The sequence below is a fragment of the Topomyia yanbarensis genome, chromosome 2 (assembly GCF_030247195.1).
Source record: "Topomyia yanbarensis strain Yona2022 chromosome 2, ASM3024719v1, whole genome shotgun sequence".
NCBI classification, from domain to species: Eukaryota; Metazoa; Arthropoda; class Insecta; order Diptera; family Culicidae; genus Topomyia; species Topomyia yanbarensis.
This window is the reverse complement of record NC_080671.1, coordinates 136,372,402-136,390,180: the sequence shown is the minus strand read 5'-3', so window position 1 is coordinate 136,390,180 and position 17,779 is coordinate 136,372,402. Positions and strand designations below refer to the sequence as shown.

Below are 17,779 nucleotides of genomic sequence, written 5' to 3'. Positions count from 1 at the left end.
AGGAAGGTTTCGACGAAACCTTGGCTCAAGGGGATGGATGTGGGTTGTGACTTCATTTGTGAGATGTCCCGATTCATGGCAAACCATTACACGCTGGATGCACACCTCCGGCGTATTGGGCTCGTGGATAGTGGTATCTGTGCTTGTGGCGACGGCTATCACGATGTCGAGCAGGTTGTCTGGGCGGGCACCGAGTAGAGTTCCATCAGGTCTCAGCTAATGAATACCCTCCGGGTCTTAAGGAAGATCAGCCAACGTCCCTGTTCGAGATGTACTGGCAAGCCGCGATCTCCTCTATGTGTCCCTCGTATACACCTTTTTAAAAACCCCGACGTCCCAGTATATAATTCTACTTGATGATGGCCACCCGAGTCTGTAACCTATGACGTTGATCTCCGAATGCCTGAAAGTGAAAGTTTATAATTTTTACCCCCTGTCACCTTTGTCCACCCTCCCTCCTCTGACTCTTATACCGAGAAGTATCACCCCCTACGCTCCCCCCTAAATATCTTCTCGAAGTATTTTGCTCTTTCTGTCTCTTCTAGTTTTATTTATTAAATATTTATTGTCATGTGAATGCTGGTTTTGAAATTTGTAGTGTGGTCATTTACTTACTTCGATGTTATTTCTGTCGATGTTTAACCTAGTTCTTGCATTGTATTCAGACAAATAAAAAACTGCGTGTATTTCGTATAAAATCTCTTTATTGTACAAACAATCCTTTTCAATAATACTTTCAATAGCAATAATGTTACAATAATATATCTTTTAGGTACACTTCCATATTCAATACAGATTTTATTAGTTTTGTTTATCTATGTTTTGCTATTATTTGTTCGTTTTTCTTCTGCTGCATTTTTAAATTATTGTATCCTTTTTCCATCGTTACTTTTCCGTCTCGCTGTATTCGTTATCTCAGTAATAGAAAGCGGCCTTTAGATTATTTCGTTTTGTGACTCAAACGAAAGGGTTCGCGGTGTTCATTATTTTACACTTCATTTTATTAGATTGCATGTTACCCACAGCACTCAAGCACATTCATAACTTACATGCTAAACACAAAAAAGTGGCAATATACAAAATACTACCCTCGAGCGCATTCACGTAGTGCACTTCCGAGAACGGTACCGACGATCAATGGCTGATGATGGGGATTGCTTTTACCATCCGGTTTGCTACATGATTCAATGATTCTACCGTCGATATCATACACAGCTTTCCGGTACGCGATTCGTCATGAGAAAGTCCTCAATTCCTTTCAGATTGATTTCCGCCTCGGATACGTCCTCGTCCTTGAAACTGATGGTAGTTGTGGACGCGGTCGAGGTGGTAGCGATGACTGCCGGCAGTCGGACCATTTTCGGTTTGAAGGATATGTCCGAATTCATTGGAATCAGTTCCTCTTGCTGAATGTCGGTGAGACGGGGATACTGTAAGGCATTCAAAATTTATAAATATTGATAACAAGGCAAGACAAGGTTGTCAGAGTCTTACAGGGATCAGGTCGGGATCTTGTTCGTCGTCTATGGTTTCGATTTTATTCCTAGTTTTTATGCTACTACCCATGCTATTTTTCCATTTGGAAGCCTTTTGGGATTTATCCTTCTATGAAAGAAAGTATTAGAACTCGTATATTTTATCTGAGGACAAATCCTACCTTGGGTTGTTCCATTAACAGTAAAGTATTCTTAGATTCCTCCGTGTATCGTTTCTCCTTACCAATAGTTTGCTTAAGTCTTTTCGATTTCAGATAAATTCTTACAACTATAACGACTATGATGAGCACGATAGTTAGCAGCAGACCGATTAGAATCGGTGTAAGCAGTGGGGATTTTTCCCCACTTGTTTGTTCCTGCTCTTCGACGGCCGGTACGAACAGGTCCGCTATGAACACTCGGGGACTCTTGCCTTTTTGGTTCACGGCGTATGCGAATAGTTTGAGCGAATCCGACTGGTGAATATTTGGCAGTTGTTCCCGTAGCGCAGTGAACGTTGTTTTAAAGGTTGGTTCTTCCTCGTTGGTAAGATTAATCCTGTAATTATGTAATCTATATTAATATTTTTTTAAAATTACCACAATAATCAACTTACCCAATTCCCGGATTCTGGTTGGATAACATCTCCAGCATAAACTGTTGCCGTAGACCCCCATCATAGCCAGCGTGGCAGGTGACCTCTATCGCAGTGCTGTCGTTTTTCCAGCCACAGTTGATTACGGGTGTTGGTAGGCCTGCGGTGATCAAATGGTAGATGCAGGGTACTGCCATCGTGCCTATTTCATTCGTTCCCCAGCAGGAAAGAGTTCCGTAGTCCCGCTCGGAGCTCGGGGTGTATTCCAGGTGGCTGCTAGTGCCGTTGTTCGTATACCTAGCTGGATCGATTTCGATTACTTCTTCGGAGTTCTCGAATCTCCAGTAGAAACGGCTTGCCGCAGGATGCGTTATGATGTTACAACTGATTAGCACCGTTTCGTCTGTTGATACGCCCAAGCTGACGATCTTGTCGGTGGCACAGATTGGGATGTCTGGAAGTTAAATTTGGTAATATAAAAGGTTTACTGTTATATTGTAAGGTTATACTAATATCGGCGTTAGGTTTATTGACATCGCACATGACGAATTTCGCCAACTCGAACAAATGTTGGCAGCACCCACTCAGATTTTAATGAAACTTTCTGTACATGAGAACTTTGTCACAAAAGGCCAGTTTGCATACTTTGTTTTTCCAAAAATGATCTAAACTGTCTTTTGAATAGGGTCTTTTTTCATCATTTTTTTTAAACGGCTTTAGTCTAAAAATGACAAATCCTACAAAAAAAGTTGTAGGAGTGATTTTCACAAAAAATTTGAATAAAAATATTGAAAAAATTGAAAAAATTTTTTCCTTGTCCAAACTGATTTTTTTTCAGTGCATTTTTTATCGAAAACTAAACCAATGAAGTCATAATCATCGCAGAATCCAATTTTCCAATTGCTAGGTACCTGATACATGCAAAAAGTATCAGTAACGAATTGGGTATGGCATCTCGGACTGTACTGAAACGAGGCCGAAGGGATTCGTTTGAGGGAGATCTGGTACTAGAACACTTAGCGCAAAACCAGACAACATTTTTAATATCGCGATAACCGCCCCCACACGCGCAGAGACCGCTCTCCACAACCCCAATACGCCTGTGATGGGCATTCTACGTATAATGATTGTACATGACCCGAGATATCACCCCGAATACACAACGTAGGCCCAAGCCACCAGACGAAACATTGTTTCTCTGATGATCCGTCCGTTAATCCGTCGACGGAGCGGTGCCAATAATCGCGTTTTTCAGCTTTCATCAAGTTTTTCATTTGCATTTGTAGCGTTGCGTATATTTGTAAAAAATCGGGCGATCCGACGTTCAAAAGTCCCTTTCGCGTACAATTCTAAGCAATCTCTGCCCACCACGAAATAGGAGACTGTTCACGGTTGTCCGCGTCGGGTACTCGTTTTGTCTGACCTTTAATCGTAGTGCAAATGCATTGTGTAAAACCTGGAGGAAAATTTAGGCACTGATGTCCCATGTCGAAATTCCTGCTAGTTTCTAAGATTACCGAGACCAGGAACCACTTACTTCGGTTCTGTTACAGCACCGGTTAAGGGACACTCTCAGGAAGCTTACGATAGAAAACTGATTTTCCTCTTTCGGAAATTTATAGGCAGACTCTCGCTCTTTAGTATACAAGGAAACGTAGAAATTAGTCGTTGTCGGTGGCGTAGTACTTTTTTGTATTTCTTATCGGAGCGTTCCTTAAAAGGATGTTTCATTTTGTGTCCACATAACTTATGTGCGGGATATGTCGAGAGATCATGCGGAGTCTCTCCACAGTAGGGAAATTTTTCATGTTTCTCTCGGGATTTTCCACAGCGTGCAATGTGTCTACCATAAGTCGGTGTAGGCCCAATTGTTTGCAACGACGGCAGTTCATGTTTCGCGGCACAAACAAGTGAAAAGGTAGGCTAGCCCCGTCCAAAAGATTTGAGTTTGGAAGAGCAGATTCAGCGAAAGGTTTGAAATGACGATGGCCTTTGATTTCAACCGGACGAGGAATTCGATAAAAGTGAAAATATTAAATATTTTGAAATGTAATTCATTTAAGTACTCCCCATTGGGGCCAAGGGATCTGTTGGTGAAACTAATAAACATAAACATAAACATCATCATAACAGTTTTTGCAACCGGCTGAGAGGGTTGTGCCTCCAGGTGGAAGGTTTTGTTCTCGAGAGAGCGACGAAGTGCGAGACGCTGTATGCGTTTTTGTGGGAGAGAGAGACCAGTTTGTTAAGTGTGAGTCGACAGTTGATACGTCGGAGGCGTGGTCAACGGCATCCTCGACAAGTGGTGTTTTGACAGCAAACCGCGGGTGGACGAATTTGCCTACCGCGGTTTCAGAAATCGACAGCGATCGGGCCTTTACACAAAGGAAAAATATATTGTATTGGTGTCGTCGGGCAATTCTAATCGACGAGAGGGGAAGCGTCACAGGTAGAGCCATTTGCTCTATTTGTCTACCGCAGAAGCGGTACGACGAATAAGGAAAACAAGTGGCACCGAAAAGTGCCGCATCGACGGTGGGGTTTTCGCAGCAAGCCACAGGTAGCCACATTTGTCTACCGCGGTGGTGGAAACGGAGAGAGCGCGCTTGTGGTGGTGATACCGACGAGCAGCTTAACCGGAGAGAGTTTTGATGTGTTGCAGGTAGGCCTATTTCTCTACTGAAGAAGCAACGCGATGAAGAAGGACAGCAAGTGTCACATTGTCAAACAACGGGCACCGAGTTTACAACGTTCTACCGGTGTCTTTGTCACCTCATAAATAGCAGATAACAGGTATATTTTTCATTCCTTTTAGTGATAGTTTTTCTTGCTACGTAAAATGGATGACGAGATGGGAGAACGAGTAACAGACCCTCCCCCTAAGCGTTCTGCTGAAAATGTAAACCCGATTAGAATTAAAATTTACCCAGAGTCGTCAACGGGACCATGGATTGTATTTATTAGGCGTAAAGTAAAGGCGCTAAATATCATCCAAATTTCGAAAGATTTGACTTCGCGATTCTCGGGTGTAAAAGAGATCGTCAAAGTTAATAAAGATAAAATACGCATTGTCGTTGGTAGTCTCAAACAAGCCAATGCAATTGCTTCTTGCGAGCTTTTTACGCGTGAATATAGAGCGTATATTCCTTCAAAGGAAATTGAAATTGATGGGGTCGTCACAGAATCGAGTTTGACTGTTGATGACTTAATTAAGCATGAGGTTGGTCGTTTCAAAGACACCATACTTAAAGACGTAAAGATACTTGAATGCAAGCAATTGCATTCAGTATCACACGAAGGAGATAAAAAAGTTTATCGACTGTCTGACTCGTTTCGTGTGACTTTCGCTGGGTCTGCACTGCCAACTATGTCATTATCGATAAGATTCGCTTTTTATCCCTCGTGTAATGAATTGCCTTAATTGTAAACAGCTTGGCCACACAGCCACTTACTGTTCCAAAAAGGCACGGTGTGGCAAATGTGGGGGTTCTCATCAAGAGGATACATGCAATCAAAATTCAGAAAAATGTTTAATGTGCGGAGAAAACTCCCATGAGCTCCTTGCATGCCCCATTTATAAATTGCGCGAGGATAAAATTAAACGATCCTTGAAGGAGGGGTCTAAGCGCTCCTATGCACCAATGTAAAACAATGCTACCTTTAAAACCGATCTTCTTAGAAAACACTTACACATCTCTATTTTCGGAACAGTCTGACTCTGACGGAGCGTGCGAAGGTACATCATTTGTTTTACCCGGAAATTCCAGAAAAAGAAAACAGTCTTCTTTTCCCAAACTGCCAAGAAAAGGCCTTAAAATTTCTCCACCAATAGATAAACTGCGCCCAAAACAGAAAAATTCGCGTGATTTGTCTTAGCTAAGGGCCTTGATTGCATCGTACTACCGAAGCGGAAGTTTATGACTTTTTCGAACAAACTTTGTTGAACGGCTGATTGTACCCCGCAGGTAATCGCGAAGATTTCTGCTTGAAATACAGTATTGTATGTACCTAGCCAGTAAAATTGTTCCAATTTTTACAATCACTATCAAGATTGTACGAGATATATGACTGCTCGAAGAAAGTTGTAATATTTGTCTGCTTACAGATTTGTTCTACCACTAATTCAGAAATAGTATTAATTAAAGGTGTTGCACCTAACGCTAGGGTTCGTCGCGGTGCGGATATGGGCGGTAAATGGATAGTCCGCACCGCAACCGCAAAAAAAATAATGAAACCGCACCGCTTACCGCAACCGCGTTGCATTTACCACACCGCACCGCGCGGTAATGCGGTAAAAATCATGTATTTTTAAAAATTATTCATTTAATTGGATAACCATATAAAACAAAATGTTATTCTTATTTACACGAAAGGTACTTTTGACGGGCTCCTCAGAATATAACATTTATGAAAAAAATCAACTTTATTAAAGGGGTAAGAGTTTTGGCGCAAATAAAAAGACTTTTTTGTCGATTTTTTTAAAACTTTGCGTGAAGCGAATTGATAAAAACGTTTGTACATTATAGTGTATAATTTCAATAACATGCTGTTATTTTTTCCATGCAAAAATATCGACAAACGACTCTATGACGAAGCTTTTTGTAGAACGTCTCGGAAAACATGATTTGCGGTGGTACCTGCCATTCAAAAACTACTTAACCGATTTCTTTCAAACTTTGCATACACATTCTATGTAAAAAAAACCCTGCGCTGATTTTTCGAGATAAATTTTCAATTAAGGCAAAAACTGACCAAACTATGCAAAATTGGGTATCTGGGCTAACGTTGACACTTGTCACAATATAAAGGAAGGCTTTGAGAAAAACAAAAGAAAATCGCAATGCCCTACACTAACTTCGAAAGCTTTGCTTTCAAAAAGTTACAAAATACTCCCAACTGAAAAATATTATTTGTTAATTTGGTAGAAAATATTCCAAGTTGGACGATCAATGGATGCACGCGAAAAAAAAATTCCTCCAAGTTCGTTTGGTTTGATGATGATAATTACATTCTGTGGGTTGTTTTTAAATCTAAGTATTGTTAGTTCATCTTTAAGTTCTCCAAATTAATCAGAATTCAGAGTTGAGAAAATGTCAAAAACGATTCATAATTCCACGATTGCCAAGAGGAATCGGGAGAAATGATGCATTTTTTAATTGGATTTCACAGTACAATTCAATTGTTTTCAATGATTGGATTGTGCGTTTTATGTATTTGAAAAGGTTCATTTGTAGATTCTTAGTTTGATAAATAAAATAAATAGTTTTCAAAATATGTCGTAAAAATTATATTATATATGCCAAATTATATTGGACACAATTTATAGTTCTTATTTCTTAGTAACAGTATGTTTTATCATATTAGAATGACCAAAATATAAAAAATCACGTAGCGATAGGTCGAATACAGATTATATTCGGATTTCTTTTCAAATCATTGTCAAGTCTATGGAAATTAGAGCAATTGAATGTTTATTATGTTTCTCTATTGTAGGGTAATAAGTAAAACTCGAACGTTCTGACAGAGGGATTTTCCTAATAATGACATTACTAATTCAGAAGATAAATCTAGTTGCGTCCTTCTCAAATGGTAAAAGTCATAGTTTTATTTCACTTTTTAATGCAGACTGCAGACTTTATCAATTATTTTTTGAAGTGCGGTTGCGGTATTACCGCGCGGTAAAAGCTCATTTCCCGCACCGCAACCGCGAGAAAAAGTATCTCACCGCACCGCAGTTTTTGCGGTGCGGGTGCGGTAAATACCGCGCGGTTGCGATAATTACCGCAACCACGACGAACCCTGCCTAACGCATCAAAGTTGTACGGATAATAGCGCATCGCAAAAAAAAAATCTCAAAGGCCCATTCCCTCTTATACTGCGACTAATGTCAAAAAAAGTTCTGATGCCAAATTTCACATATGGAATATGTGAACAACAACGAGAAACAGAAATATCTAGGAAATTACAGCAAATTTGGATACATATTTTGCAGTTTTTCTATCGTGAAAAAATTAAGAAATCGAATGGAACCTTTTTGCCCATTTCCGAATACAAGAAGTTGAGGTTATAGGGCCTTTTGTCATTCATATTAAATTTTATCATTTTCACGTGCGAATATCTGCGTGCATAGTTTTGTGTTAGTTTTTCGATATTCCTGGTGTGGAAAAAACCGGACATATTAACACGAAACATATACTTGGGGGCACGATAGGTCAGCCGTTTGAGGGGGGGGGGGCGCACTATAGATCACTACTGATCGTCTCACAGCTAATAAATCACAAAAGCCGGAATGAACAACTTCAATTCCACACTCTGGCGACGACGAGGACACCGAATAAGCCATTCGCAAGTACAAAGCCAGATGTAGTATTTCCTCTCGCGGTCTCATGATTTTTCACAGCATATGCCACTTCTCGTTTTCTTACTTGAATGACATCAACTTAATTTTTAAATAATCTGCTTTGCCTGAAATGGGCGAAAAAATTACATTCTTCAAAACCTTATGTCTTTCAGGTACGTTGGAATATAGGTTACCTTTCGATTAGATTGTCTTACAGATACTTAACTTCATATTCACTGCGGCATATTCGCTGAAAATACTTCTAGCGTAGACAAATGACGCACGGGGCGCAAAACTGGATCTCCGCCAAGGGTACCAGGAGACCACGCTACGGCTCTGTTTACAGCACAACTTCACACGCGCAACGCGGTGTGTTGCCGATCCGCATTTGAGGCGTGCTACGAAATCTTCTGGATTACCCGCTCGAGGAAGACCGCCCGGCGTCCCAGTATATGATGTATCCTAATGAAGACCGTCCGTGTGACTTTTTGGATTTTAGTGTCTAACTAGTGTTAATTTGGGTACTAGTTTAGATACATCGTCTAACTAGACACCCAGTTGGTGCTAGTTACTGACGAGGAGAATCCGAAACACTAAAACAAAAACCATACTTAATGTAAGGTATTGTGTCCTTATGCACAAAAAAAATTTGGCATTGTCCAAAAAATTTTCCACTTGGGAATTTGCAGAAAACTGAAAGGTATTATCGTTCTCCACCCTAGTAGCTTTATCCACCCTGTTTCCCCTGTTTCTGGTACCCAGATGTAGGAATTCACCACCCCCCTGAATATCTTCCCAAAACTTATTTGTCCCCCGTATTTTCTAGTTTTAGTTGTTCAATACATACCCTCGTTAAGAAATGTCCAAGAGTACTACTACTAAAAATAGTCTTAATTAACCCCAAATCCTAATAAAATTGAATCACCCCCTCAAGTTATTCCTAGTTTTAATATTATTGTAAAATGTTCCGCTTAGTTAATAATTAATTGCTCCAATAATCTCTCTGCTTAAAATCGTAAGGGGTAGCTTCTTTAGTTTCATATAAAAAAATAATTAAAAATATATTCCCCTAGTTTTAAGAAACTCAAAATGTAAAACAAAGAAAATATTGGCACCTTTAAGCTAACGCAAACGTGTCTTATCAAATAAACGATCAATAATGCTTCATAAAACCATAATAAAATCATCGGCTTCGATGGCTGCCTTCTTAAAACCAGGATAAAACAATGATGAATGCTTGTTTTTTGGCGTTGTGCTACCGTATGGCTTCGATTCTTACTCACAAAAACGCAACGCGGGACAGGACGCAACATTTACTGTCCTTATTAATGACAAAAAGGAAAAGTATTCCATTTTTGTCGACCGGTTTCGGGCTGGATGTTGTCCATCTACAGAACGACATAGCCGGACATCGTCCTGTGGATGGGCAACATCGAGCCCGAAACTAGTCGACAGAAAAGGTTATATCTTGAGCGTTTTTTCAAAACGTCATATCTGCAATGAGTTCCTCTCTTTGTTTACTTTCTCTCCTGTTAATAATTCGGTCACTTTAACATTTATCCCTCAGCTCTTTGCATAATATGCTAGTTAAAACCACCGTCTTTCGATCTGTACTGTAAAATAAGTGAAAAGTGTTATAGTGACGCCGTAAAAATCGAAAGAGAAAGTAAACAAAGAGAGTAACTCATTGCAGATATGACGTTTTGAAAAAACGCTCAAGATATATCCTTTTTCTCGTTAGTAAGGAAAATAAGTGTTGTGTCCAGCCTTGCGTTGCGTTTTTGTGAGGTTATATCCTTAAAGCATTGGTACTTGGGATTAGCATGTATTGTATGTGATGAGGATGCGGTCATTACTGCGTGAATCATTTCATCACATTGATTTCTTCGAGTAGAAGATACCAAAATTTTATGACGCATACCCGATATAAATGAAAATAATAAAACTAGCAGAAAGAATCACCACAAATGGTTTTAAGTGATTACCAAATTAAAATGTATATCAACGGGAGCTTCAGTTTTAATAGAATTTTCTCATCGGATTACTTTACAATTTACGGCAAATTTCATCCAAAATTATATCCATTATCAAATTCCGTGAGACGGTATGTATATATATTTAGAAGGAAACGTTGGTTTACTTACACTTGATGTTCAGCTCGATTGCGTTACTGAGCGTCTCGCCTTCGGTATTGAGCGCCCCGCACTGGTACGCCCCGCTCGAACTGCGTGTCACTTTTTGAATTACCAGGCTCTGGTTGGAGCGTACGATTTTCGTCGACGATGAGTTCTGAGGTAGTTGCACTCCCTGTTGAGTTAGAAATGGCGAAGGGGGAAGAAGAAAATCGAGTGTGAAACCGCTTGTTGTCACTAGTTAGGAGATTAGAATAGCAGCTTTATGCGCAAGCTGCGAGAAAGGGGTTGAAGTGGCGAAAAGGGCTCAATTGACAGCATTGTGGAATACTTAGGAAGGGGGGCTGTACGGAGTTGGGAACAAATATTATGTTTCTAACTGGGATGTGCATTGGTTGGAGGAAGAGACGGGTTATAATAATTCGTTTTAATTGGTGTGTTTTCAGCTTCGCATGTTTGTCGAATGGAGTGCGGGTTGTAAAGTTTACAGTTCGCAGAATTGAACGAGAACATTATATTACTTTCGTGTTAAAATAACGATAATCACGCGTCAGAAGTTGGAGCAAGATAATGGCTCGTGTGGCTTTTGGAGAAAATAGGGATTCATTACTATGGATAGAGGCAAAGTGAACAGGGATGCGTAGGATGAATTTCAATTAGATCGTTTAGCGACAGTGTCACATACACGTTTAACCGTTCGATGGAATACGTGCGGTCACAGTTGAGGTAATTGAATTAATGGCAAACCAACAGGACGCCAATAACGGAAGTGCGGTAATAGGAGAACATATGTGGTGCAATTTTGAAACTATTATCTCTCAATTTCAATCGGCTTACATTGTGTAACCAGGCGAGCCTCCGCCACGCTGGATTTGATTGTATTCTGCACTCGAAGTAGATGTCGTCACCTTCCTTGATGTCATCGATGGAAAGCGTTGAACCAAGCTGCAGGTTAACCACCGGTGGATCTGGAATACACGTGTCATCAGAACAATCAATAAATGGTGCTATCGCGTGTGAACTTACAGTGAACACTAATGTTTTGAAACTGCTCCAGATAGAGGCCAGGAACTTTAGGGTTTTCCGCACGGCATCCGAGCAACCGTCCGTCATCTTCCACCGTCGGGACAAAGTTTAGCACCGAGACGGTCACATTGCGCATCACGTGCTCCTTGAAACGTTTGAGAGATTTCTTGCCCTTCGTCCAGGTTATCACAGCATCCGGTCGGGCGCCGCTTGTTTGACACACGATCCGATACTCCTTGTGGGCGGCCAGCGACAGCGTTGAGTTTAGGATTTTGACGGATTGGGGTTTGACTGTTGGTTGTGGCGGATGTGGGTGAGCATGATGAAGACGAAGATAACAGTAATTAATTTAATTAGGGTCTGCTCGAGAATGTGTTTGAAAGTTAGAGAGGCTTTAAAATATATTTTTGAAATCTCTGTAAAAAATCAATAATAACTTTTTTTTTATAAATTTCAGGAGCCATTAAACCATTTGGAATATTTTAAAACTAAGTTGGTTCAGATTTTCTGTTAATTCTTAATGTTATACATTGTGCAACTGTAAAGAACAGTTGATTGTGAATACTTGGAATAATCAATTTTCCTTTTTTACTCAATTTTGATTTAGAACATGTCTGAAATCTGAATGCTTTCAATATTGATAATTTGAATTTGAATTTGAATTTGAATTTGAATTTGAATTTGATTACCTAGGAAACTAAATTAAAACAGTTTTAAAATTATGAATTTTTACTCGTCGGATTAGCCCATATTCTCCATGTATTTTTTGTATTTTCAAAATTTGACTATTATATCTGTATTAGCTGTAAACCTTGCATATCAAGAAGTCTTGTAACTCTGTCCAAAATTTAGAAACAGCAACCTTTATCTTTAGGATAAAGGTGGTATTTTAGTTAATGATGTACATTAGATCTCTCCACATTTTGAAAAAGTTTTGAAATATACATCGGTCAGCTCAGAATTTTGTTCTAGGTGTGAATTTAAAAAACTTTCGCCAAAAATGACTTAATTTTGACATGATTTAGAGGTGTCTCCAATCAAAAATCGTGTTTTTGCTATGTTTCCACAGCAAGATCACTTACACTCTGGTTTAATAGGCCCTGCATACCCACAAATCATCAAAGGTTGTTCCTTAGACATGTCTTAACATGTTTTAACAGGTGAACATAGCCCTAATCGCAATAGAAAATTTGTGAACTGGATTTTTCATATAGAAAAGTATATTAAAACCAAGGAAAATTAGTAGTATTTTTTCCTGGTTTTGGTATTCTTTTCTACGTGAAAATCCAATTAACAAATTTTCTATTGCGATTAGAGCAATATTTCCCTGTTAAAACATGTTAAGATAAGTCTAAGGAACAACTTTTGATGATATGTGGGCATGTAGGGCCTATTAATTCAGAGTGTAAGTGATTTTCCCATGGAAACATGCGCTGGTTATGCTGCTTATCAATGTCAGGTATACCACGAGTGGTTTGTTTTAGACAAGTTGGAAGGCAGCCATCAAGTTTAGTTAGTGACGGACCAGGGTAGTAGAAAGACGCTCAATCCTTTTATTCGGGACAGTTTTCCGGCACAGTAACCGAGTGTGAAGTGCACGAATTAAGCCCGTCGTAAATGCCGGCCCGTGGTCCGGTTACAAGTGTGGTGCAGGATCGTCGTAGTGGAACGCTAATCGCGAAGGATCCACTCGCGTTCCCGGCTATTTGTCAATGATCCGAACCATCGTCTGTTCTCATTGCGGAGGATCAGTCAAACGAGCCAAGCTCTCCTCCACAGTTAATTTCCAAGGAGAACAAAGCAGGGCGGACAATGGTTCACACTGGGATGTTTACTGCGATGACTTCCGGGATCGTTTACGGCGAGTAGACGATCCGGTGATAGTTCGCCACCGTCGCTGGGGAGGTTCCAACAAAAGAGCCACGTTCACCTCCCTGGCTAAGCGCAAAGAAAGCTATCGTAGCAGCCAACTACAACCAGTATTCGCAGCAGGGAGAACGAAGTCGTTGGAGTCCCGGCCGGTCGGAAAAAATCCGTCACCTTCCAGCCATCGTCAGCAGCTGAGGACGATAAAGAACAACCAGCAGAGGAGAGCTTCGGGAGAATAAACGATAAAAGTAATTTGTTTGTTCGTGTACCTTTCTTGTTGTGTTACGAAAATCTGAATGTCTTAGTAGAAGCACCTAGGTCGCCCAGATAAGAAGGGTCCGCCGTCATTGGAGACTCGATGGTCACCAACATTTCCACCGATAAGCTTCCACAAAAAAATCCATGTCGAAATCCTTTATTTTCCACTTCTCTCCGCGTTACAGTACAATTCCGCCGATCAATGGTGTAGTGGATCGCTTGATGGTTGCTATGTGTGTACTGCTTACTAACTCGCCAATTCATATTATCTATCAGCGAAGGACTGCCGAATGTTATGTCGATGATTGACTCACGACCGTCTTTACGGAATGTGCTAGAGGAGCCTTCGTTGCACAGTCCTACATCCAGCTTCACCAGGGATTCCAACAAACTGTAACCTCTTCTGTTGGTTAGGCTGATACCATCCTCCATGGCTCCTATAACAACCGGTGTTCGTCCGATTAACGAGTCGGTTAATGCGTCCAGCATCCGATTTTACTACTTTGGTACCCATCGTGACGGAGCATAACAGCTACAGACGAATCCTGGCGATCACGAACTCTTCGTGTGTGTTATCCACCATCTCTTGGGCAGGGATACCACCTATTACGTGGATTTGCTGTTATCGACTGCCACAACAGTTGCTGTTCAATGTCGCAATGATGCGTTGCGTTGCGTTGTGACGAAGATTTTGGCGGATTGCACACTGACTTCATCATGTTTGACTGCTGATTATCTACTAAGAGTTACTTAGGAAATGGTAAGTAGGAATTCATACCAATCCGACCCATATTAAAACCTAAACAGCATGATGCCATCATTGCCGGCCGCCCCCATCTCCATCGTTCACGGGGAAGGATAAAGAATAAGGTAGACGGGAAGTGCTGATGCTCCACCTACTTAAGGGAAGGACGACGATTCATCAGACTCTTCCATAGGTAACGCGGAGTTGGCATTTTGTAAGGGTATAAGGTCTAGGATTCGCTCCAAGCAAGCGACGTGTAAAGTATGGTTTATTATGTTGTTGCTTAGTTCGTCTTCGAGTACACGATAACTCGAACAAGAAAAGATCTTGTTTAGATTGTGGTTCTTTTTAAACTCTAGACAGCCGGCTACCGAGAGTATCCTATGGTCCCAAAACAAAAGCAATTTGAACTCCACGCGGCCGACCGTGGGAGTTTTGTGTGAAAAGCTAATCTTATCTACGTAATGGGTCGGATCACTATTTATTGCAACAGTATTTAGACAGAGTTCGCTACTTCTTCTCTACGATATATTTATTGGGTTGAAAACTACCGAGTGATAACACATTATACAGGCAAAAAGTTATGATAGTAGACTTTATAAATCGAGGAAAATATTTCTTATTTTCCATATCGGATAGTTTGTGGAATACAAGTATACAAGAGATAATAAAGAACACTGAAGAAAAATATAAAGGATTGTTAACCTGATGCACGGGCTTGTTAGCAATAACGGAGCTTGAAATTAGGTTCACAAAAACAGACGCGGCGAAATTTCGGTACGTATTGACCCGTGATCGTCGATACTAGTCAGATTAGTCTTATTGGGGCTAATTTCCGATCAACAATTCATTTTTTCGGCAATGTTTTCTCGACTAGATCTGTTCGCATCCTGTCATTCTGCTACTATCGGCAGAAGGCTGATAGCACCCAGTTGTCGCCGGTCTAAGGACCAAATGTCATCAATAGACTTAGACTCGCGTGGAGGCATGAGATAGAAAACTTGTGAGAATTTTGTCATCCCACTGTTTGACGACCGTTGCTGTTCAATGTCGCAATGATTTAGATTAAGCTGAGTTATCTACATCAATGTTGGCCTGCCTTTGCCGTTGTGTACGCAGGGCATTTGAAACCGCCCATTGTGTGGTAGTTTCCGTCTTCCGATTTGCAGATCATGCACGTTGGTTGCTTCGTGCAGTCTTTAGCAACGTGCCCCTTTTCTACGTATTTTCCACACAGTGCACGACCCAGAAACGGTTGGTTCGATGAGGAGTGCCAGAGAGTGACGGATGAGAAAAATGCTGCCAGAAGCCGGATGTTAGTGTCTGGTACGCGGCAGAACAGAGAGCGGTACAAGGAAGCAAGAGGAGCCGAAAAAAGAATTCACCACAGAAAGAAAAAGCAGTATGAGAAGAACGTCATTACTGAGACGCAAAGCAGTATGGAACAAAATGATATGCGGAAATTTTATGAAACTGTCAATGGCGTACGGAGAAAAACAGCGCCGTTTCCCGTCATGTGCAATGACCGTGCAGGTAACTTGCTGACAGATAAAACTATGGTAGCAGCCAGGCGGAGAGAGTACTTCAAGACATTGTTGAATAGAGAAAATGTTAGGGTTCAACGAACAGAATAAGGATAAGTGATGATGGACAAGCTGTGGAGCCTCCGACGCTAGAAGAGGTGAAAAAGGCAATCAAAGAGCTGAAAACTGTAAGGCTGCTGGAAAGGACGAGCTCCCGGCCAAACATTTGAAACACGGTAGTGGGCAGCTGCACGAAATACTTCACCGTACTCTTTTGAAGGTATGCAAAGAAGAAGAACTACCTGCTGACTGGGTAGAGGGCCTCCTTTGTACCTTATACAAAAAGGGACACAGATAGTTCTGTTCAACAGATTGAGGCCATTTGATGAGTCTTACGTCGGCGAATACCAAGGTGGTTTTCGTGAAAACCGATCAACAACGGATCAAATGTTTACGCTGCGACAGATCCTAGATAAATTCCTAGATTTGTTTATTGATTTCAAAGCGGCGTACGATTCAAAGAAAAGAAACGAGTTATGGCAGATAATGGTAGAACATGGGTTTCCGACGAAACTGATTAGGCTGTTTCGTGCAACGCTGGATGGATCGAAATCAAGTGTTCGGGTTGCGAATGAGATTTCGACGTCCTCGTAACCTTCGACGGATTGAAGCAGGGTGATGCGCTGTCAAACTTGCTGTTCAACATTGCTCTTGAAGGTGCCATCTGGAGAGCAGACGTGCAAAGGAATGGTACCATCGTCACTCGTTCACATTTGCTCCTAGGATTTGCGGACGATACTGATATCATTGGAATCGACCGCCGAGCCGTGGAAGAGGCATTCGTGCCTTTTAAAAGGGAGGCAGCAAGAATTGGTCTCTCAATCAACACCAGCAAGACGAAGTACATGATAGCTGGAAGAATATGTGGGTTCAATAGTGATATTGGTGGTGATGTGGTGTTAGGTGGTGATAAATTTGAAGTAGTGGAAGAATTTGTGTGCCGTGGCACTCTAGTGAGTGCGATAATGATGTTACCCGCGAGGTGAAAAGGCATCTTGCAGCTGCAAATAGAGCTTTTTACGGACTTCGTAGCCAGCTAAAGTCCCGTAGTTTGCAGACGAAGACAAAATTCGCGTTGTACAAGACATTGATAGTTCCGGTTGCCTTGTACGGCCATGAAACGTGGACGTTAAAGGAAGTTGATCGTAGAGCGTTCGGTGTCTTCGAACGTAAGGTGCTGCGAACAATATTCGGCGGTGAAGAAGAACATGGCATCTAGCGGCGTCGCATGAATCATGAGTTATTCCAAGTATATAAAGGAGTGGATATTGTCAAGCTAATAAAAATGGCAGGCTGCTGTGGGCTGGTCATGTGGCACGAATGCCGGAAGAACGACAGGCGAAGATAATATTCAGTAGAGAACCTGGAAGAGGCCGACGACTCCGTGGCAGGTCGCGTACACGATGGCTGTATGCAGAGGAAAAGGACCTAAAAGCACTCAATGTCCAGGGTGACTGGAAGAGAATTCTTCACTCGGCGTAGATTCAACGAAGCGAATGGTTGCCCATCAAGTATCAAGTATCAAGTAAGCATACCTGTCCGGGCCCTTGTAGTACATCGCCTGATGTCCGATGTACAAGAACCTGAAGCATGGTTTCCTCTGCTTGGTAACTCTTGGAGTGACTCTAAGCGAGCACACCGAGCTTCCGACTTGTTTCTTGCCGGCCTCCGTCAGCTCGTTGGCAACGAGCATCGCTAATCGAATTGCCGCCGTTTGAGCGCCTCCATATGATTTTGTCGATTTTTCTCCTCTCCT

The 17,779-nt window shown here is 41.3% G+C and overlaps 1 protein-coding gene across 1 annotated transcript in view; it reads right to left on the bottom strand.

Annotated features, from left to right (window-relative positions):
• Window positions 1-906: 906 nt before the first annotated feature.
• LOC131681451 (uncharacterized) overlaps window positions 907-17,779 on the bottom strand; it is a 248,419-nt gene continuing 231,546 nt past the window's right edge. The window contains exons 8-14 of the mRNA XM_058962244.1: window positions 11,569-11,859; window positions 11,380-11,510; window positions 10,555-10,717; window positions 2,092-2,524; window positions 1,658-2,033; window positions 1,495-1,605; window positions 907-1,430 (exon numbers count right to left, since the gene is read on the bottom strand). Coding sequence (XP_058818227.1) covers window positions 1,206-1,430; window positions 1,495-1,605; window positions 1,658-2,033; window positions 2,092-2,524; window positions 10,555-10,717; window positions 11,380-11,510; window positions 11,569-11,859 — 1,730 coding nt within the window. The 3' untranslated portion in view covers window positions 907-1,205. The remainder of the gene's footprint in view (window positions 1,431-1,494; window positions 1,606-1,657; window positions 2,034-2,091; window positions 2,525-10,554; window positions 10,718-11,379; window positions 11,511-11,568; window positions 11,860-17,779) is intronic.